At 40.5% G+C, this 23,525-nt stretch overlaps 1 protein-coding gene across 1 annotated transcript in view; it reads right to left on the reverse strand.

The window, feature by feature from the left end:
• Positions 1 to 23,009, reverse strand: part of DPYS (dihydropyrimidinase) — a 35,203-nt gene extending 12,194 nt beyond the window's left edge. Inside the window, exons 1-7 of the mRNA XM_010172474.1 lie at positions 22,624 to 23,009; positions 15,572 to 15,730; positions 13,363 to 13,542; positions 12,030 to 12,219; positions 6,352 to 6,508; positions 5,223 to 5,364; positions 3,144 to 3,286 (exon numbers count right to left, since the gene is read on the reverse strand). Of these exons, the coding sequence (XP_010170776.1) occupies positions 3,144 to 3,286; positions 5,223 to 5,364; positions 6,352 to 6,508; positions 12,030 to 12,219; positions 13,363 to 13,542; positions 15,572 to 15,730; positions 22,624 to 22,893 (1,241 nt within the window). The 5' untranslated portion in view covers positions 22,894 to 23,009. The remainder of the gene's footprint in view (positions 1 to 3,143; positions 3,287 to 5,222; positions 5,365 to 6,351; positions 6,509 to 12,029; positions 12,220 to 13,362; positions 13,543 to 15,571; positions 15,731 to 22,623) is intronic.
• Positions 23,010 to 23,525: the final 516 nt, after the last annotated feature.

A 23,525-nucleotide genomic window follows, 5' to 3' on the forward strand; every position in this document is an offset into this window, starting at 1 on the left:
AGCTCAGAAATAGACTGAACCTGGAAGAACTCACAACCCATCTTTTCTAATGCAGTCTATAACTCATTTATACAATTAATGTGTTTCTTCCCAGTAATGCTTGTTTTCATTCGGACCTGCTAAACCCAGTATTTTAAAGCCTTTAAACACAGTAGCAAATCTGATAACTATTCATATAATGCTTTCTGCAGAAATTACAAGAAAATGCTACAGAAATAGGCCAGTCAGTGAAGCCGACTGTAGAAGGAAAGCCTCAGCTAAAGTGGCAGAGTGCTGGAAGTAGAACTTTGAATTGCAATTGCTCCCAGCTAGCAGAGCCGTCATGTTGAATTCACTGGGTTTTTGCAATCTAGAAAATGAAAATCCTGAATGCCCAGATAGCACGTGATATGTTGCTATTGTACAATGATGTGGGAGGGGAAATGCAGTCAGTTTTGTAGGGATATTTGTTTTTGTATTTTGAAGAGCTTCACTACCTTTCAGAATGACTTCAGAATCTTCCCTATAGACTTCCTCTGACAGATTGTGAAAATACCAGTTCCTAACAGTAGTACTCCAGCAATTGTCTGACACTTTGGGCTAATATCAGCCAGTATTTTAAGACAACAGCAACAGAGCATCAGATCAGAACTGGAAAATTGCATGTTCCTCTCTTATAAGATTTATATTTACAAATAAGAAAAAAAAGTCATGCTCAAAAGAGGAAGGACTTTGCAAGAAAGAAGAACAAGCCTATTGTGAAATCGAAAATCACTCCCCAGTCAACAAAAGCACATCAGGCTGCACCTTGTGTAATATCTTAAATGGCTGAAGTCCATTAGCTAGATCCTTTTTTTCTGCTGGGCTGTTTGTGCCCTCTTCAGGATTTACAGTGAAATGAATAGACACGCACTACTTTATACTTACTTACGTAGTCCACACAATTGTAGTTGCAGAGAGGCTTGTTCCCAGCAAAGCCAAAGGGATAAACAATGGGAATAGTATCAGACCAGGAAAAAACTATTGGCTGAACTTAAAATCAACTTGCTCAGTAAGAAAATACAGTTTAATATTTGCAAAAAATATTTTAAGAAAACTGTACCTTCATAGCTGCAGTGGTCAAAAAGACAATTAGAGCACTTAGGAGAGAGTGAAGGGAGGCAGAAGGAATGTTTGGAATGCAAAAGGATAAATAATTACGGGAGCTGACAAAGCACCTTGAGAACAATGTCAGAACTCTGCTACCCTTCTAGATTCATTTGTCCCCAGGCAGAGCAGAAGTGAGCTCAGAAAATAATCTTTCAGGTTTTTTTTTAATCAGAGTTCATAGCTGCACTGTCTTGAAATAGCTTATTGCTAGTATCTCAAAATATGCTTGCTCAACATGCCAGGAGGCATAACGCACATGAAAATCTCTGTGACCCAGTGCTGGGCAGGCCTCTGTGTTTATTGGGGTTGACATTCCTGAAACTTCTTTTGCTGGTGCTGCCAGTTTTTTATGGGACTTCTGAATACCAATCTCCATGTCCTCCAGCTTTGCAGCTTAAAACACAGAATTATTTTCCTCTCACTCTCACATGTTTTTGATACTCGTTAATATCCTGAAATGAGTGAGAATTGCATTATAAAAAATTCAAAACCAAAATATTAGTCAAGAAAATTTTGTTTGTGTAAGGTAAATCTAGGATTAGAGTTTTTTTTCCTTCCATTAGGCTTCCAAAATCAGATATGCTCAGTTATGTTTCAGAAGGGGAGTCTCCAAATCTTTATTTTTTTAAAAAACCAAAGGCTGAAAATCTAATGCCATGTGAGTTACAACAGCTCAGGCTTTAGGAACACCAAATACTGCAACACCTTGATGAAAGCTGGACACACTGTCATCATGCCCAGCACCCCACAAAGCTCATCTAGGGTTACTGATTACTATCTTCTGTGGATTTACTGGCTATTTGGATGACACTGATTAAGAAATTTCAAGGAAGGACAATGTGTGCCTTGAGTGCAGGTGCATTCTCACACTGCTCACTAGACCTGAGCCCAAGACAAAAGCACCACAGCCCAGCACACTTCCTGACCTGCTGCTGCTGGTGTGTGCAGGGCAGGATGTGGTCAGATGTAAGACTCAGCTGTTATAAGTACCTGCAGGTTTAAGCTAATGTACTCAGCAGCTGAACAGTGGAGATGCACTCACACAGCCCATAGGCATCTCAGCTAAGAAAGAGAACAACTCCCCAGGTGAGCTGGCTCTGTGACACCCGGCTGCCAGACCATTTCCAGGCAGTTTAAACAAGACCAGGATGGGCTACAGAAGACTCAAGATGAATAATTCTTGAGATATTTATAGTGGCTTGAGTATGTAGCTGGCTTATGGCATGGATATACTTGAATACAGGAATCAGCTGTAAAGTACAGTATGTTCTGTGAATTGAGACTCCTAGAAAGACACTGCACACCCTTTGTAGTAAAAATGTACCATGGCATCAAGTCATGCAGGGCGAGACATTAGCACACCTTTTGTGCACCTGTTGTTGGTGTGACAAGCCCTACTCTAGCAGACTTACTGTGCACAAAATCAGAAAACTCCTTAAATAAAAGCATAAGCATGCACAGCTTGAGCTTCAGAACCAAGGTCACTCCTGGTTTTACCACTATATTTGCTCTACCAGCTAGGGAGAAGACATCAGGAGGGCAAGACCCTACACTTTCACCACCTGTCCTGACCACCTTTGAATATGTTTGAAGCAGCTGTAAGTTCAAAACACAAGCTTGTAATGAGTCATCCTGCAGGAACACAGGATCCTCTCCCTGCTCTTGGCAGTGCAAGGAAGCTAAACGTACTCCAGCACTTAACAGACTTACTCTTAAGATCCCGAAGTGGTTATTTTTATGCTTAAGATATCAAGCCCTGGTAGCATAATGTACAGGCCTTGTTATTTTTGCACTTGGTCAGCAATCTAGGAGAATTTTTTAAAATCCATCTAGAGTTCAAAGATCCACAGCTTACATACAACATTGTAGGAGACAAATAACCTGTAAATAATTCATGTGAAGTGCTGTTGAAAAACACCATAACCTCACCCTAAAGGTTTATTGCTGTACAGAGGCTTTGAGATATTCTTTCCTGCAGAGAGGCTGGATGGGATGAAAGAACTACCCACACATACCTTGTAGCTTTGGGATCCCAAATTACGATGTCAGCATCAGAACCCACAGCAATTCTCCCTTTCTTTGGGTAAAGGTTAAAGATTTTTGCTGCATTTGTGCTGGTAACAGCTACAAATCTGTTTTCATCCATTTTTCCACTGTACTGCAGAAGAGTACACAAAAGCAAACTCATTACTTTTTTAAACAAGGAACGAAGAAAATGTTGCTGTTGTTGAAAAGGCTAGGATGAGTGACAGCTCTTTGTCAACATCACATCAATACTTTTTTAAAATGGCATACTGAAGAGTATAAAAGAAATAAAACTACTTGTCTCAGACGCACACACTGCAATGAACATTCACTGAATACAATAACTTTATCTTACTTTATCCCACAGCAAAGGGAAAAAAAGACAACTTCAAAGCCAAGTGCCCTGTGGATCCAGTTTCAAGTCAACTGAAATAATTTTTTTTAGCTGGCTTTGAATCTGTAGTCCCAATCAGCAGTTTCCTCAGGAGACATAACATCTCTTAAGTATCTAGGTTTTGGAAAATGGTGAGACAGTATTAAGGAGAGCCTAGAAGAGGATAAAGGAGAGGCAAGGCCCACTGTGTAATATAGGAAAGGTGATTTGCAAATCTCTTCAGCAGTAACAAAGAAGACAGTACTGTTCAGTAAATGCTTGAGACACATCAGCAAAATGGCAAATAATAATGGATATACATGTGTCTTTGGACTGTCCACTGCTACATAACTAATTTAATCCAGCCTCCGTGATTCTTGTTTGCTTGGAAAGCCAGCTACACTGACAGTAATGTTGTGCATAGGTCAGTCTGTGAATCAGAATGTCAGAAAAACTTGTTTGTATGGTGGTCTGTGAGCAGTCGTTTGAGAAGAAAAGCAAAACAGAACTGGTGACCACTGCTCTTCTAAATAATGGTGCATGGGAAAGGAGGGAAGCTTTCTAGACAAACTCTCACAGCTGTGTAATATTTTCCAAGTAACAAAAGGGAGGATATTACTGATTGAAGAACCTTTCGAAAAATCACCTTGCCCAACAAGATATACTGTTCAAAAGCAGCATTGATCTACATATTCATGTCTCACTTTCATACTAATCACGAGCTAGATTATATTCCAGTTTACACCACAAATAATCACAATAGAGCTATGCCACAAGTGAATATAGGCAGCAGTCTGCTTTGTACATGACAGCTGGAGCTGAACCCAAATACAGATAAACAAAAGAGATTCTGAACCACATCATTAGCAACTATGTGAAGTAGATAATCCTACTGTGACAAATAAATATGCTTCGCAGAGCATTATCAACAAGACTTCACTTCTGCAAGGGAACTTAATATTAACTAGAAAGCTGAACTAGAGCCTCCGGAACTTAAGAGTATTGTATTAGCCAGAGCAATCATAACACCCAGTAAGCAGTAGATCCCTCCTCAGATTACACCATGTCCAAAAAGCCTAGACACTAGCTTTCATATTTATACTTGTTTAGAGCCTGAAGGGCATTGTCCTGAGAAGCACCAAGCATTCTTGTGTTGGCACTGAAAATCTAACGTCAATGGAACTTGAATTGCTCATCTCATCATATCACAGGACTGAGCCATATGTTAGAGAAGCTTTTCTTATCTCTAGCTTGTTTCCTTTGTATGAAAACACAAATTATAAGTTGATAGGCACACACCCAGTGTAGAAGCTCCTCCAACAGCTAAGTTTGAGAGAGATCAAAGAGAAAAAAATACAAAACTGACCAAGTCGAAACAGTGGACATCTTTCCTTTAATCTGTTGAAAAAAATGCTGCAAGTAAATGTACTGTGCACTACCGCTGAAACAACAGCAGTCCTTTGCTGCTAAATGATGGAAATGATTCTCTAGTGCTATATTTTAAGCACTAAGAATCTTTTCTATCTCCCAAGACCATAAAGCGAGAGCTAGTAAAGACTCTATTATGGTATTTGATCAAAGCAGTATCCTATGATAAATAAGACTTGATAAAACTGAAGAGCTGATAACTGCTGAGAGATTATATTTTGTTGTAGAAATCAATTATCTCCATGTTCAGACATCTTGATATACTTACAACGCCTTTTTCCCATATGACTGACATCCTGTCTTCCACACCATTCACTCCATTAGGGATTTTTGTGAAGTCATCCTTCCCCAGAGCTTTCTGACATATGTCAAAGGTGCAATTGTCAGTCCCTGTCACAGATAGGTCATCGCTATGGAGAAACAAAGTTCATTATGAATCAGAGCATGTGTCACACAGGAAAATCTGTTGCTAGCTTGAGTAGATCCAGCTACCTGTCCTGCAAGGAAAAACTGATATGTCCTGTCAGACTGTCCTCAGACCCATCCTCCAAGAGGAGCTCCACAGTAACAACCAGTTCCACTGTGAAGTAGTTTCCTCTTCAGTAGCCCCTCAGAAGAAACCAAGCACCAAAAATAACACTTTTACTTTGGATGTGTCAAAGGTGTCACACAAATGGAGGACTGTCCCACTTCGCCAAGAGCAAGGGGCATGGTTCCATCCTCTCTTAGGGCAACTTTAGACTGTATCGCTCCTTATACCCTGTGAAATTACTACGAATCTGCACAACCTTCAGCCAGCGTTCAGGTACAACTTCACAGACTCTTCAGTTAAATTGAGCCCTTTTGTGCTGTTAGGATTTATTGGTAATGAAGTACCAACAAACCATACATTTTGTTAACTGCAGGTATGTGAAGGATACTTCTGTTCCTGCTTCATTCTGAAGACGTTATGAAGTGGACAACTGATATCTACCTTCAGAAGTCACTAGGCTTAGTTTTTATTCAGCATCCAAATTCCAAGTGAAAAAGGCAGCTGACAAGAAAACCCAGAACGCCTAGTTGTGACCACACTTTTTACAGATTTCCTACTGACTTACAGCCTTACTGCCCCCCGGTCATGTTCCCATTTTTGCTGCAGTATTAGCAAGTCAAGGCTTATTGATTAAAATCAAATGGAGACAGAAAGCCACAAGAGTTAGGAGAAAAAAAATCTGAACACTTTCTAATTTTTGTAACAAAAAACATTTTTCATCTATAGTTTCGCCTTCCATTTCTCCTTCCTGATAATGTAACATTCTGCACTTAGAAAATCTCCAGGGTATCAACATGTTATATACTCCAGACAGAATTTGCTGTGTATTTGGGCATCAGCTGTCACTGTTTGTTCATCTGCTTACTTGGCCAGTAAGTTCATGAGGAAACCAGGAGTAGATGGATCTGGTCTCAGTGGAGGTCCCATGACATATGCTGCGGCATGAGCCCAGTCTTTATTCCAGTAGTTGGTGCCATCGGTGCCAAGACTAGCAGCAATAGGCTCCCCATAAACCACCTTTCCTGAAAAATGTAAAGCAATACTATCATCATCAAATATCATAAAAATGTAAAACTCGTATTTTCTCTGTTAGGGATCTTTTTAGTGGCAATGGATTTAAATTTGAATGAGTGTTTCAAATTAAACACCAGCATATGGAAGGACATAATAAACTAAGCTATAGCACAGTTTCTCTGTTCTGAATATTCTGCTGGTGATCTCCCAATATATTTCCTCGTAAGAACATTGTTTGTCCCAGTTTTTTAATTAAATTGTTGACAGATATATTATAATGGGTTTTACACATTGTTTACCAGGCATATGATTGAGATTTCAAAAGGAACACAGTCCTCAGTTGCATTAATTATGTTCAAGATCCATATATTTCTTGGTAGCACCTCTTTGGTGCTTTGAAATTACTGTCTATGTAACCATGTAAGTTAATATATACAGTATATAGACTTTGCAAGGTGGTACTTTTAATCGTCAGGCTACAATTGTTCCAGGAAGAGTAATATGGCACAAGACATAAGTTTAAAGACTGTAAAAACACTTCCCAAATCGAAAACTATAAATAATTTAATTTAAAAATTATCTCCCAAAATTTAATCTTTAAATCTTTGCTGCACAGTATTCTAGATTCCTCAGAAGAGGACATCAACCCAGACCAGATGTTAGCCTTTGGACAGAGCTAACATATTTTATCTATTTTTTCATCCAAGGAAACGTGGGTTTGAAACTCATCAGAACAAGATGGGAGATTAAACAAGATGTTTCACTCCCCAAAGAGGTGGTCCAGTCACTTTGCAGTTCTGTAGGTGACAGGTGGTAATGCCCCTGACTGTGATGGTCACCAAAGAGAGCTGGGACCTCACATATCCACTCACAGGCTTCTTGGTGCTGGTTAAAGGCAGCCTCTGCTGGATCCCAGCAAGAGCTTTCTCCCTCCTCTGCTCCCCACAGACAGTGGGCGCCTTGCTATTGACCCAGATTTCACTTCAGGCACAATTTTTATTAGAACTACCACTGCATTATCCCAGCAAGGGCTCAGCTGGTAATTGCTTGGTGATATAAGACAGTAACCTTTCTCTGGCTCTCTGTGTGTAAGTCAGACATTCATGGTACTTCTGGAAAACAACAACGCAAACCAAAATGTTTAGCTTCCATAAATAATTCTCTTAGCTCAGTTTCACAATATAAAAATGAAAAGAAGTCTCCAAGCTCACAGTCATACATGCTAAGCTGATTCTCACTCAGGTACCACAGCTGATGACAGTATTTCTGCAGTCAGAATTTGACCTGAGCAGCTCCCTTGGTTCCCGTGAGTGGGAAGGAGTACAAGCCATTTCCTCAAGTGATTTTGAGTCTGAACACTGCAGATGGACTACATCTGACGCTTCTGCTGACTGTGAAATTTCTTGCATTTCATTTGGACCATGACTAGCCAGATTGAAGGGTACAATAATATCAATACTCTGCTTTAATCCAAATAACAAGGAAATTCTGCACTAAAGCTCTTTTAGCTTGATTGGCAACAAGGAAATTCTGCGTTAAGGTTCTTCCAGTTTGATTGGCTTCTGCCTGTAGGCATAAAAGCAGAGTAATGTGGTAATAAATCAGGTCCTTCCTGATTTGTTATGTTTTCCTGCAGTCAGTAAAAAGACTAAGTACAAGTGTTCTGCTGTTTGGTCTATCTGACATCTCTGAGCTGCTGGGAAATAGCTGTGGATTTGGTGACTTCATCAGATGCCTAAACTGGTTGGCAAGAGCTATTATCACATAAATTGCTTTATAACAAAGAACACGCAATTGCAGTTTATTTTACCAGCTATCAGAACTCAGAAATAGTTATAATTTTGAGAAACACCAACTAACATTGACAGGCTTCAAAAACTGGCCCCTGTGTGCTTATTCTAGTAAAAGTTTCAGAAGCACTTAAGATAAGGTCATACGGGGTAAAGATACTGACAAGCTATGATCTGAAAGAAGCAGAACTGCAAAGCAGGTTTTATTGAATCAGGCATAGCATTGCATCAGTTAGGTTATCTACAGTCTGGACCTGAGCTGTCCTGCATAAGCCAGCTAAAAAGTTGGCATTTTATTTGCACTCTTGTGCTCAGAATCAGCTTGAGAGTCTTCATACCGAGATCTATGGACATGTCTTTCCTCTTAGTAAGACCAGACCTAACCTATGACGGATGGTAGGAGGTACCAACATTGTAAATCTAGGCAAGCTTCTTGTAATCTGACCAAACACATATTTTTGTACTTTTCAAAAAGAAGTTTTTTTAAAAAAAAAGACTTTTTAGTAAGATCCTGCTCTCCAGTTCTGCACTAAACAGTTGTATTTCCTTAGCTAACAACAGTTAAATGGGCAAAGGGACATGATCTCTAGCTTTTCGTCCACTTAGAATGAAAGCATTTTTAAGTGGGAGGCAGTATAAATCATATATCTCTAAATCACATTTTATCAGCTTTAACTCCCCATAGGTGTGACTGGCTGAAGGAATGGGTGACAGGGCCACATTGGTTTTCCCCATGAAGTTCGTATCAAGCAGTCCTAACAAGGAGAGGCAGCTGCACTGCCTGACACCAGTGCTCTACAGCCTTGTCTTCTCATTGTAGCGAAGACTATACACAACAGCAGGAAGAGGATCCTCTTTGTCTTCCCACTCAAGACTGTCATGCACACAGAGGTATTAGACTGCACTTCCGTGGAAGCAGACAGTTCCTCTGTCAATTCTAGGAAGATTCAAGATCATGTTTTGCACAGGGATGAAGAAACAGCCCATTGAGACGAACAAGAACAGTTCTCACAGAGAGGTGCTGTCTTTGACCCTCTCAAGTGGAGATCTGGTGAACCATTGTTTTTAGCAAACAGGCTGGTAGGGTCCAAAAAAAGAAAAAGATAAGGGCATGAGTTAACCTGTCCCTCTCCAACACAGTCACGATGTGGAAATCTTGGATTTCATGTTGAATATTCAGCAGCACTGTAGCAGTTACTGGTGTAAAAACTTGCTGCTACAATCTGGGGATTTCCTTTGGTGAGGGGTGTTGCTGGAGATCAGAGCAGACATAGATGGTGGACTTCGGCATGGAGGGTAGAAGGAAAGATGGTCACTCATGTGATTCCCCTAAAATTTGCTTATTCTAGTATAAGAACTAGTGTCCTTTTACAGTCTGCATGACTGATTCTAGCCTTTAAGGTCTCAGCCACAGCTCACTGAAGACAACAGAATTATGCCTACTGTTTTCAGCAAACTGTATCAGGCCTTCAGTCTCTAGCTCTAATATTATTTTTCACCTTGTATAGCTAAATGAAGGACAAAGAAGAATTGGGCTCTGACTTACATTTTTTGACTAGGAAAATCACCATTCCACAGAATTTGAGAAGCAATGCTTCAATTCTGGTATCACACTGTCACCCAGAAAATAGATTATGCTCGCTGAAGATCAGTCTCTTCCCTTCTGAGGTCAGTGATGGAATAGGAAGGGATATCAATCTTCCTTCAACATGGGCAGGGATGAATATGCACCCACACACTGTACTTCATGCTAAGTGCTTGGAAAGGAACATGAAAAATTTCACAATTGTAAATAGCAGGAAGCTAGCATACAGAGATGGAGAAATAATCTTGAAAAGATTAATAAACTGCATTAGGGTGAATATTTCAAATGCTTGAGAGCCTGCTGGTATTTAAGAGTTTACACAGCTTTCATATTGGAGTGGTTTTAACTTGTCCAAGTTGAATATCTTTCAGCAAATTATTTGGGTTTTATTTATATAATTTATACAGTACTTTGACAATTTATTGTTTTAGTCTGGAACTCCTTGTTTTGCATTACTACTTTTAATTGAAGAACAGAAAATAACTTTTACTGAAACTAACAACAATTAATTTCTAACTGCCAGAATTTATACAGATCAATCTCATTAAAAACTATAATTGCTGTAACTATCTTTGTGGTACACTAGCTATCTTCAAAATTTCTTAATCAATCCTAGATTTCTGTTTCCTGAACAGTATAGTTCCATGCAAATAGAAATTAATTATGTAGAGATGTTATACACTGCTGTACACAAAAGCAAGCATTGATGATTCTGACTGCATCAACCCAGGAAGCTGTAAAATCCACCGCAAGCATAAGTTGTACCATTTTCTTCTTTTTACACATCAAAGAAGCATACATGTATCAAGTCAGTTATCAAACTGGCACTGCAGAGTATTCTTACAACACATGCCTAACTATTTTACAGTATTTACTACCAGCATAGAATTTTTTACTTGAATAGTGTGTTATAAACACCACCACCTATCTTAGCTCTTCTATGTTCACAGCCAGTGTTTCATCTTTAATCTGGGTATTTTAGCTGTTGTTACAGATTCTTGTAGTTAATGTTGACAGCACAGCTGTGAATGTACAAATAACCGTACACTGATGGATATAATCCACATTATCAGCAGCACTGTCATCTAGTGGAGAAATCTAATATAGCACAGTACCAAAAGATGTGTCAGTAAAAGATATGCTGGTAGATTCTTTTATACACTTGAATTACTGATAAGTCTTACTATAAGTCATAGTCAATATATATTCCATATAAGCATATCGATCTATATTAGCACGATGACATCATGCTGGTTTTGACTGCGCTTTTGTCAAGCTCTCATACTCTGCATTTTGATATTAATAATCTATACCTCCTGCGTAAGCATTATCTAAAGTCAAGAAATAAGGAAACAGAGGTCTGTACGCAATTCACGTTAGGTCAGATGAATGCAAGATATTCCATAAAGTCTTAGGCCTTCCAAATCACAGGCTTCTGTCCTGCTCCTTCCACCCATCTCATGTCTCCTCACAGCACTGTGGTTCCACATGCTGCTCTGCATTAATTTACAGATGAGGAGGTAAAACATCCTGAATCCCTACAGCCTTCAGGTTCCTTCTAACCTGCCAACAGATGGTCAAGAGGGTCAGGCTCCCTTGGATGACCAGAACTATTTATGCACCCTGCTGTGCATGACCTAAGAAACCCTTCCCTGGAGGGAATCGAGGTTTTCAGGCACTGTCAGCATCACCATGATTTCTAAGTGCCCAGTGAACAGGAGTCAGGTCATGGCACCGTCTTTAAAAATATGGTGTGGTCTCTGTTGTAGAATTACTCATCTATATAGCTGGTAAAGGCTTGCAGACTATAACTCAAGAGAGGGGAACAGCAGAGCACATATTGTCTTGGATTGGTCACATAATTTTTAATGCAATAATGCTGTCCTGGCCACCACTTTGACCTTGGAGGTACGGTACAAAAAAGAAGAAAGTTTGCTCCGGGTAGAAGGGAAAGTCTCTGCTGCTTTTCCATACTGTTTAGCTCCCCTTGGGCCCCACAACACACACACAGTTTACACATACCACTCCAAGAAATTCACCCATGTTCTGAGGGTTATGGCACCCATGACAAGTAGGACACTGATGCCATGTTTGGTTTTCCATGACCCTTCCTCCAATGCCATTGCCCAAGCATAAAAGAATTAGGACTTTTACCTTCTCTTCGTGCATTACTTATCACCTTTGCTGCAGATTTACTCATTACATGGACTACAAAAAGTGGGCAGTTTACAGCGTTTGCTATGGTAATTGCTCTTTGTGTAGCTTCAGCTTCCACTTCTTCAGGACGACACAGCTCATGCCCCTCAGGGCCAGTTATTCCCATTGCCAGCATCTTCTTTGCACCCTGAACACCACACAAAAAAATGCAAGTCAGTTAAAGTGCAATCATGGTGTCATGAATATTCTGCCAGCCAAATGGAACCTAAACCAGCCACGGCAGCTAGTTAAAAAAAAACCAATCAAGGCAGTTATGATTTTTTTTCAAGAGAAGTTATTGTTATCTGAAATTCAGTATATGACTGAATAAACACAGGTCTCAGAATACCTAAGTGACTTCAGAGAACACACTCCACTGGCTTGCAGGGATAAATTACCGCTTTTGAAGACCCTACCTTTCTCTCAGTATGTACTCTTAAATGTCCACAGCCCATAACTGAGATCACAGTACTAACCCCTTGTTGGGAAAAAAAAAAAAAAAAGGTAAAGATCCTTATTAAGCACAAAGATACACATCCAGAGCCCCTGAATGAGGCTCCAAGGTTTTAAGAGGCATAAGAATTTGTCCCTACTGTATTCCAGGAACTTATGTTTTGCTGATTTGAGATTACTTAGCAATAAATTCATTTCCCTTATGGGACCTGGGGCAGAGCCAAAACACTGTTGACTAGAACAGTTGAAGAAACTCCAGCACAGTGTGGTTATAATCCCAGTGCCTCCTCACAGCACTCAGATGGCAGTAGCAAGTGTGAAGTGAGGCTAAGTATGCACAGAGGGACGTTAAGACTTTCGTGCCCAGTCAATGAAGCTTTCTCCATACTTCTGTACTCTCTCCTGTTAGATTACTATATATGGAGAGACCTAGAGTTAGCCATCACACACACATCTGATGCCTAAATACTTCACCAAGTGCTCCCCCTTTGACTTGGTCAGTGGTCAGGCTCTGACTGTTGCTTTCTTGGTCAGTCAAGTATACACATTATATTGCAAGTATATACATTATACCTCAAGTACAACTTTCATTATAACAGGAGCATTTGCCTCCTGTTTACCCTGAACCCAGGACTCCAGGTTACAATGTCTTAGCCCATCACAAGCATACTTTAGGACATCTTGGACAAGATGTTTGTCTTCAGTTTCCTGAAAGTAAAACAGGGTAGAAAAGCCTTTCCCTATGATGCCATGATAGTACTAATACATCTATTGAAATGCTTAGGTAACAGGACTATTTATATTCCTGGCTTTAATGGACAAAATGTCAAATGCCTACCTGTGCAATTAGCTCCCCATTCTCGGCATGGACTTGAGCAACTGCTCCAAGTTCCTTACAGCAGGAAAAGGCTGCATATAACTCCTCATCATTGACCATGTATACATCTTTATAAGCCATAAACATCTTGAAGGAGTTGACACCTTTGTTTTGAACAAGACTTTTCATTTCTTCCTTCACCTGAAAGACAGTCGGCAATTTTCAAAACCCAGCAATATTATACTTTACCTGTTAATAATTTTGTATAAAGAAATTTTAAGTGTGAAGGGTGAGCCTTTACTCACCCATTGAACCTATGTTCAGTCCAAACAACCTGAATCCCATATTTAAAGACTGGCTTATGCTGTTCTTCCTGTATCAAATTGATTCTCAAAGTATATAAACCAGTACCACTGCAGTGCAGATATGGGAGGCACAAGCTAATTGCAGGAAGGGGATGCTTTTTAAAAAAGATAGGAAAGAAGAATTTTACTCCAAATAAACCTACTGATGTTGAAAAAACCCCATCCAATATTACAATTGATGTATCCAACCAGTATGAAGATTTGTGCAAAATCAGTTTTCAAAATTGGACTGTAATAGGCTTCAGCTTCTGGTAAATAGCAGAGTGGCAGAAAAGATCTGATCTCCTAGAGCTTTGGCCTGACTCTAAACAACACACAGCCTTTTGAAATATTTTGTCATCAGACAAAACGGCTCTAGATGCAAGCTTGGTTTTTTCTTGCATGCATTCATTGATAGGATTCCTTGCTTCTGTTAGTGTCTTTGTAGCCCAGCAAAACATTATGTCCCAAAGAAAGAAAGATGCCTATTTAAGCCCAAATGTTTCTTGTACAGCTGGTTAGCTAGAACTATCCACTACCTAACTTTGGCTCTCCCTTCCCATTAAAAAGATGGTGACAGTAATTAACATGTATCTGTGATGCTATCACATTTCCATGTGATTAATTCCTTTCAAAAAGTAAAACACAATTTTTCGTCTTCTCTCTAATAATCTGGTTGGATCTGCCCAAGAAAGGTGAGAGACTGATATAAAACTCGAGGAAATTTTTTGGACTTACCCAGAGGAGTGATGGGAGCACACCTTGAGTGGGAATTATCAGACAAATAAATACCTGACATAAGGCCCTGCTCTGGTACAAATATAGAGGCATGTCATTTATTTTATTCTTCACTAATTACTATGACTAAGGGAAGGCATTGTAAAGAATGTATGTTTTTAATAAATTCTGTAAATCCTGAGGAGATGATAGCTAATTAGAAGGGCATGAAATATCAATCTTCTTTACCCAGGTCTTTTACAGCTACAAAACATCAGACCTTTCTATTTCTTTCAATCTTGGCCTTTAAAAGCAGTTAACTTCTTAACATAAACCAGAACATTTCCTTGATTTACACCTCCCTAGTTTTATTGGATTTTTCAGTACAATTCCGTTGTTCTCTACTAAGGCTGTTTCAAGTGCACATTCCTCAAACTTCACGGGAGAATTTATTTTATGTCTTTGCTTTGAGCTAGATGTTGCAGTCAGTCTATTTAGCACTCAGGACACCGAATGCCAAAGATTTTTGCAGAAGGGTGTTTGCAGAGTGAAGGCTTTGGTTTATATATTTTAAGAGTTAAAAATTAGATGAAGTACTCATACTTAAAAATAGAATGTACTTAATATATCTATGTACTGATGCACATTTTCTGAGGATCCAAGGTGGTCTTGTAAAAACGGGTCAGGTTCAGATAGATGTCAAGCATCTGAAAAGTTAATTTATTCAGGAGAGCTTTCAGGCTATCAGCAAACATTCACACAACAAGGACAATTCTCTCATATGTAAATTCAAAAAAGGTTTTTTAGATAATCTCACATTCAAGTAATTATTGGCTCCACTCCTGCTTTACTTCAAGGAGATATTACTTGTGTTCAAGTAACAAAAGGCAAAATTTATGCAAACACCTCTTGCTCCCTCTGGCCTGCCTGGTCTTGGTCTTGCACAACTGCTTACTTTTCCTCTCACCTTGTGCAACATTATCCAAAGGTACAGGCTACCTGCAGACTTCTTTATTTTTTCAAATAATGTACTTGGTGTGGACTATTTCAAATGTAGTTTTTATACACAAAAATACTAAGTATTATACCACCAGCAAGTTATATTTAGCATGTGAGGAATAATTTAAAGCAGGTGCAGTATCAAACTGAAAATCACCTATTGTGTCTACCTTGTTGCTCCACCATGTAACTGCCACATGCAGTGAATAATCACAGCAGACTTTAGGGTCTGCCCAGCTTTTCCATGTATCAAAGGCTTCGATAAGAGAACAGCCTTTCTGAGGGATGGCAAAATCGATGATCATAGTGGTTCCTCCTGCTATAGCAGCCTGAAAGGAAGAAAGTTAATATTTAGCAATCAGAGAGAATGCAAATTTCCTCCCACCCGCTCCATTTCCCTGTGCAACAATTAATCTTGATACACTGAAAAGCCAAAAGTCACTTCAGAGCTTCCCTGAGTAAAGTATGAACTTACAAAATGATTGTGGAGATTAATTTCACCTCCTTTGAGAAGGATGTTCTCAAAGAGGTATTCAGGAGAATAATGGGGAAATTCTCAGATTAAAGGGGAAGTTTTTGCACATGTACAAAATCTTATCAAAGATTTGGAGATGACTCTGCAGCATTCATGCAACAGTGAGTTTCCTTAGAGGGTAGGATTACTGAGAAAGAAGAGCACCAGAAGACCATAATCAACTTGAGAAATGCTTCCTCGGAGTCTATGTAGTTGAAAAAAAGACGTCTATGTGACAGGAGAGTATTAAGGCACCAATACACAATGAAAATAAACAGTCTGAGTTTGAAAATCTAGTGTGAAAATCACCAAACTATTGCCTAACACCAAAAGGATTTTAAAATATTTATAAGTAAAGAAATAAACAAAAATCTTACTTTATGTATGTTATGAGGATCAAAAATTGCTCTTTAACCAATAATTTTCACTCTCTTTTATGGACAATTGAATTATTACTTTTTTCTTTTTTTTTTTTTCTTTGAAGGATCTTTGTTAATCACTCCCAGAAACCAGGTCCTCAACTAACAGAAATTCCTTTGCTGTGATTGTGGCATTCTCCACAGAATCAAAAGAACTGTTTTGGTTGGAAATGATATTTAAGATCACCAAATCCAACTGTTAACCTAGCACTGCCAAGTCCACCACTAAATCATGTCCCTAAGCACCACATCTACACGTCTTTTAAATACATCCAGGGTTGGGGACTCAAACACTTCCCTGAGAAGCCTGTTCCAATGCTTGATAAACCTTTTGGTGAAGAAATTTTTTCTAATATCCAATCTAAACCTCTCCTGGTGCAACATTTCCTCTTGTCCTGTTGCTTGTTACTTGGGAGAAGAGACTGAGACCCACCTTGCTACAACCTCCTTTCAGGTAGTTGTAGAGAGCAATAAGGTCACCCCTCAGCCTCCTCTTCTCTAGACTAAACAACCCCAGTTCCCACAGCCACTCCTCACAAGACCTGTTCTCCAGAACCTTCACCACCTTCATTGCCCTTCTCTGGACAGGCTCCAGCGCCTCAATGTCTTTCTTGTAGTGAGGGGCCCAAAACTGAACACAGCACTCGAGGTGCGGCCTCACCAGTGCCGAGTACGGAGGGACGATCATTTCCCTGGTCCTGCTGGCCACACTATTCCTGATACAAGCCAGGATGCTATTGGCCTTCTTGGCCACTTGGGCACACTGCTGGCTCATGTTCAGTTGGGGCTGTAGACCAACATCCCCAGCTCCTTTTCCACCAGGCAGATTTCCAGCCACTCTTCCCCAAGCCTGTAGCATTTCATGGGGTTGTTGTGACCCAAGTGAAGGACTTGGCACTTGGCCCTCTTGAATCTAATATAATTGGCCTTGGCCCATTGATCCAGCCTGTCCAGATCCTTCTACAGGCCTTTCTTACCCTCAAGCACATTAACACTCCTGCCCAACTTGGTGTCATCTGCAAACTTTCTGAAGGTGCATTTGATACTCTCATCCAGATCATTGATAAAGATATTAACCAGAACTGGATTTAACTCCATTCACCATAACTCTTTGGGCCCAACCACATGGTCAGTTTTTTACTCAGCAAAGACTATGCCCAGCACAGGCCTTTCTTACCCTCAAGCACATTAACACTCCTGCCCAACTTGGTGTCATCTGCAAACTTTCTGAAGGTGCATTTGATACTCTCATCCAGATCATTGATAAAGATATTAACCAGAACTGGATTTAACTCCATTCACCATAACTCTTTGGGCCCAACCACATGGTCAGTTTTTTACTCAGCAAAGACTATGCCCAGCCAAGCCTTGAGCAGCCACCTGCTGCAGGAGAATGCTGTGGAAAAGTGTCAAAGTCTTTACTAAAACCTAACTTTAAAGGATAAAGACAAAATCCATGACCTTTCTCTCATCCACTAAGCGGGTCAGCTTGTCACAGAAGGAGATCAGATTAGTCAAGCAAGACCTGCTTTTCATAAAACCATGCTGACTGGGCCTGATCACTTGGTTGTCCTGTATGTGTCATGTGATGGCACTCAAGGTGATCTGCTCCATAACCTTCCCCAGCACCGAGGTCAGACTGACAGGCCTGTAGTTCCATGGATGCTCCTTCTGGTCCTTCTTGTACATGGGAGGCACATTTGCTAACCTCCAGTCCACTAGGACCTCCTTGGTTAGCCAGGACTGATGATAAATGATAAAAAGTATCTTGGTGAGCACTTCCACCAGCCCCCTCAGTACCCATAGACTTGTGTATGTCTAAGCAGTGTAGCAGGTCACTAGCCATTTCCACTTGGATTATGGGGGCTTCATTTTGCTCCCCATTCCTGTCTTCCAGCTCAGGGGGCTGGATAGCCAAAGAACAACTGGTGTTACTATTAAAGACTGAGGTAAAGGTGGAATTAAGTACCTCAGCCTTTTCCTCCCCCTTTGTCACTATGTTTCCCCCCACATCCAATAAAGGATGGAGACTCTTCTTAGCCCTCCTTTTGCTGCTAATGTATTTATAGAAACATTTTTGTTGTGCTTTACGGTACTAGGCACATTAAGTTCCAGTTGGGCTTTGTCCCTTCCAATTTTCTCCCTGAATAATCTCACAACATCCTTGCAGTCCTCCTGAGTTGCTTGTCCCTTCTTCAAAAAACTCTCCTTTTTTTCCAGACAAAGCTCTCTATTCAGCCAGGCTGGTCTTCTTCCCCTCCATCTCATCTTTTGGTGCATGAGGACAGCCTGATCCTGTGCCTTTAAGATTTCCTTGAGGAATGTCCAGCTTTCTGGGAGTCCTTTGCCATTCAGGACTGCCTCCCAAGGGACTCTGTCAACCAGGCTCCTAAACAGACCAAAGTCTGTCCTCTGGAAGCCCAGGGTAAAAGTTCTGCTGACACCCCTCCATACTTCTTTGAGAACTGAAAACTCTCCTATTTCATGAGTGCTGTGCCCAAGACAGCCTACAGCCATCACATCACCCAGCAGTCCTTCTCTGGTCACAAACAACAGGTCCAGCAGGGCACCTTCCCTAGTTGGCTCACTCATCAGCTGTGTTGGGAAGTTGTCTTCCACACGCTCTGGGAAACTCCTAGACTGTACTCCCTCTGCTGTATTGTACTTCCAGCAGACATTTGGTAAGTTTAAGTTCCCTGCAAGAACAAGGGCTGATAATTGTGAGACTTCTCCCAGCTGCTTACACAATATTTCTTCTACCTCTTCATCCTAGTTGGGTAGTCTATAACAGACTCCCACTATGATATCTGCCTTGTTGACCTTACCCCTGATTCTTACCCAGAAACACTCAACCCTATTGTCACCATCATTAAGCTCCTGACAATCAAAACACTCCCTAACATACAAGCCTACCCCAACACCTCCCTCTCCTTGCCTATCCCTTTTGAAGAGCTTATAGCCACCCATTGCAGCACTCCAGTCGTAAGAGTCATCCCACCATGTTTTCGTGATGGCAACTCTATCATAGTTTTCCTGCTGCACAATGGCTTCCAGTTCCCCTTGTTTATTGCCCATGCTGCGTGCATTGGTGTACATGCACTTCAGTCGGCCTATTGATCCTGTCACTTCTTTGGGGATAGAAGTCCTAGTTCCTACATGACCATTCTCAGGCACTTCCATGGTTTCTAACACATCAATAACCCTTGTGTCTTTGCTGCCATATGGATCTTCATCCCCTGCCTCCACTGAGATGCCAAACTGGAGGACTTCACTTCCAAATTAGCCAGAGAAATCCTTTCTGTTGCTCTGAACAACATCCCCTTGCACAACAGGTACAATCAATTCAGATTAAAATCTACACAGTTCAAGTTCATACTATTCTATTCTTCCTATTTCTAGATCAGTCAGTCCCTTCATTCTCTTCACTTAGCAATCAGAAGCAAAATTGTAAATATGTCAGTATATTTTGCAAAAAAAAAAAAGTTTGGAGAGTGACATAAACGTTTGTGAACCTGATTCAGCAAAACATTTTCTCCAAGAGAAGTTGTTCAAACTGTCAAATTTTTTCAACAAGACATATTGACTTCTTATTTGTTAAACAGGATTTAGGATTAAAGAATATTTATAGCCTTCAAGAATAAAAAAACCTCATGGGTTGCACAACTACACTCAAAGTCTCTTTTTTCCCCTTTATTTGCAAAGAGAGGTATTCTGTGCCTTTATTTATTCAACTGAATGGTTAAATCTTAGCTAATCATTGTAGCATATTTTGCAATAGTTGGAACACAACTCTATCTCCCTGATTATCTTGTCAAAATATTTGTCAGATAATGACCTTCAGTAAATAGCTCTGAACACTTTCCACACTTTGACCTGGGTTAAGAAGGTCCACAATACCTAACTTTTTGACATCTGATCACTAAGGTGGATCTAGAGTCTTCTTTTAGACACCAAAGTGACCATCTGGACATCCTGTCTTGTGTACACAGTCTCTGTTTTGCAGCTTCCCTGTCCAGTGCCTCAAAAAGTTATTCAAAAAAACCACAAAACTTTAAAAGAACTTATTGCTTTTTTTTGCAAGTTAGCACACAATTTATCTCCCCTACTTTGGGATTTCACAGTGTAGGCGTCTACAGTTGAGTTAGTCTGCGTCTTTGGTTCTCTTTAAAGTCAACGGAGGCACTTTCAGAATGAGATCACTTACACCTTAAGAGGGCAGCTTAAGAGAAAGCCACAGTCATTACGTTTCTTTTATGTGTTTTCACCTGTCAAACAAAATCATCTTCTGGCTTCAAGTCACATTTGTTTTATTTCTCTTGTGATGTTGAATTTCTAAATGCATTGTTGATAATTAGTTTACAAAAATGGTCTTCACAGAGAAATAAAGGACTGTTGCAGAAAATGACAATACATTAATATATTTGCATACTGTAAATCATGTAAAGCAAGTATTCCAGAAATCAAATTCTGCACTTAATTCAGTCAGAAAAACAAACTTTGTGATGTCTGTACACAAGCAGAACAAACACTGTGGATTTAACTTTTTTCTCTCCATTTATCACACATTTATTTAGTGTGAAGACCAAAAACTGCTTGTGGGAGCCATTTTGGAAACTACAGGGTTTTTTCCAAAAATATTTATTGTCTATGGACAACTGAAAAAGACGGCATTGTTAGGCCCATACAATAACAGTCTTTCATTTCTACCAGATAGCTATGGAAGAAACTTAGTTTGGGGGAAAAATATCCCATGATCAAATTTATAATCCCTTTCCAGCTATCAGTTTTGGAGGTGGAATTTCAATGCTGTAGCTTTCCTTTTACATCTTATCTTAGGTTTGACTTGGACAGACACGTTAGGGTTGACATAGCAGACATTTTGGTATGGCTGGAAAGATCTGCTGTGATGGACAAAATAATTTTTTGTCAAAGTTTTGCAGAACAATTACAGTCTATTATAATAAGCCACTATAATGTCTGTGCTCACTGAGAAAAACAATTCTAGTGCTTAAAACCATCCAGTGTAAAATATTTGCATTCAAATAACAACAGCAACACCAGCAAATCTATCTTGAGTTAGAATAAATATTGTTATTGAAAGAAATATGCCAGCAATTTAAGGATAGCATACAGGTCATTTGTAGTCCTCCCTTCAGTACTCTAGGCTCAACATTAAAAAAAGCCAAATCCCTGTTAAGCAAATGGAAATGTACAATTACGCCACTCAATCTAACTCACACTTTCATGACATGATGGGGCAAGTAAGAAATGAAATTTCCTGTTAAAGAATAGGGTCAATCTAAGCAAGACAGCAAACTTCAGAGGTTCTTAATAGTTGTGTGGTTACTGCACCACACTATTTGTTCAAAGGAGTTGAATTTATCTTATTTCAACTATTTCAAATAAGCAAATCAGTATTTCACACACCAGAAATCACACACATCTGTGAAATCCATTTCTTTAGAAGGGATGCATTATAACTTTCTGCTTTTTAGCAAACCCCAGCTCTGCTGTGAGAGGGACAAGATCCCTGAGGATGCTGGCTAACAGAGAAGCCAAGTAGGGCAATGTGATTCCTTCTGTGCGCAAAGGATTTCAGCTTGCACAGCAAAGCTCTTAGAAAGGTACCTTACAAATTTTAGGGAGCTCTGTATAAGTATTTTTACTGTACAGAGATGATGCATAATACTGTTAATACTAGTAACTGATACACTGCTAATGCAGGAAATTTAATGAGATCAGCCAAAAAGCTGAAAAAAACCCCACTCCAAGTGTAAAATTGGGAGAAATGAGATACTTTTAGAAAGTGTATTTGAATGGGACTTTCACCGAGAGACACATTAAGGTCCAAAGTGAATGACAGAAGAAAACCTTTCATACTCCCATGCTAACAGAGGAGAAAGATCGGAGTACCACAGAAGCACTGCCAATGCACTGGGGAGTTAAACTGTTGCTTTAGTTAACCTTCGCTCAGAAAAGTATGAAGCTTGTTGCATGTACCAATGCGACTTGTAATCTGCTTGGTGAGAGCCAGGGTAAATGACTGCGCTTAATACTTGCCACTCACAGCCAGAAAAGTCACTGAAGGAATCTGAATAACATACTGGTTGAAGGTGGACCACTGAGTACCCCAACCACTTATTACAGTGTCCCAGCCAAGGGATAGTAACAATTGCCTGTGCTTGATTCATACTCTATTCTCTTTTTTAGAAGTAATACTGAATAACCAGCAGCCATCCCTTTCTGAGAAAGCCCAGATGACAACACAGACATGCATATGCACACTCACCTTGGTTCCTGTATAGAAGTCATCTTTTGATCTGCTACCCATAAAAGGGAATTGCATGTGTGTATGCGTATCGATGCCCCCAGGGATCACCAGCCTGTTAGTTGCATCCAGCACAACGAGTCCAGTCAGTGGCTCAGGGTTTAGGTTCGGTCCTACTTGCTGCACCACTCCGTCTTCCACGTACACATCAGCCACCACAGACAGGTCATCGTTCACGACTTTTCCCCCCTTGATCAAAAGTCTCTCCTGAGCCAGGTTTTGGGGTGGCATGGGAGCCTAGAAGGTAAGATTGAGGCCTCAGCTCAGAAAGTTGTTCTTGCCTGAGGATATTTCACTGCCCACCCTCTCCCAGAGCAGCAGTTATCCCAAATAGCCCTAAACACACAGTGTTCTTTATACAGAGGTCAGAGGAATGGTCCCCTCTGCTCCCGGCAGCTCCACTGACCGCCTCCAGCGGAGCACCAATGGCCAGCAAGGGCAGTGAGCCGGCGCACAGGGTGGTGGCACAGCGCTGGCTTCAGGCCCTTTCTGCTCCACACTGTGCGTGGAGAAAGTGGGGCCAGGCTTCCAGGAGAGTCCGGCTGACTTCTCATGGCATTTGTTCCAGCCTGTCCTGTACACCCTGGGGTTTGAAAAACACTGGGCTGTTTTGAAAATGTGGCCATTCATCTGCCTGTGATGCCCAAAGGTGACCCAAGCTCTTTGCAACAGGGTTTGACGAAACTAAGGGTGACCTGAGCTCTCCACAGAAGTGGCCAGGGAGCCCAAGGGTGACCTGAGCTCCCTGCACCAGTGTCTGGGGATGCCTGTAAGTCCTGCCTGTGCCGAGGGGCCGGGAGAGCACAGGGCTGCAGTGGTCCAAGTGTCACACCCATCTCAGCCGAGACCCTGCAGGCTGCTAC

The sequence above is a fragment of the Antrostomus carolinensis genome, unplaced genomic scaffold (assembly GCF_000700745.2).
Source record: "Antrostomus carolinensis isolate BGI_N321 unplaced genomic scaffold, ASM70074v2 scaffold1427, whole genome shotgun sequence".
NCBI lineage: Eukaryota > Metazoa > Chordata > Aves > Caprimulgiformes > Caprimulgidae > Antrostomus > Antrostomus carolinensis.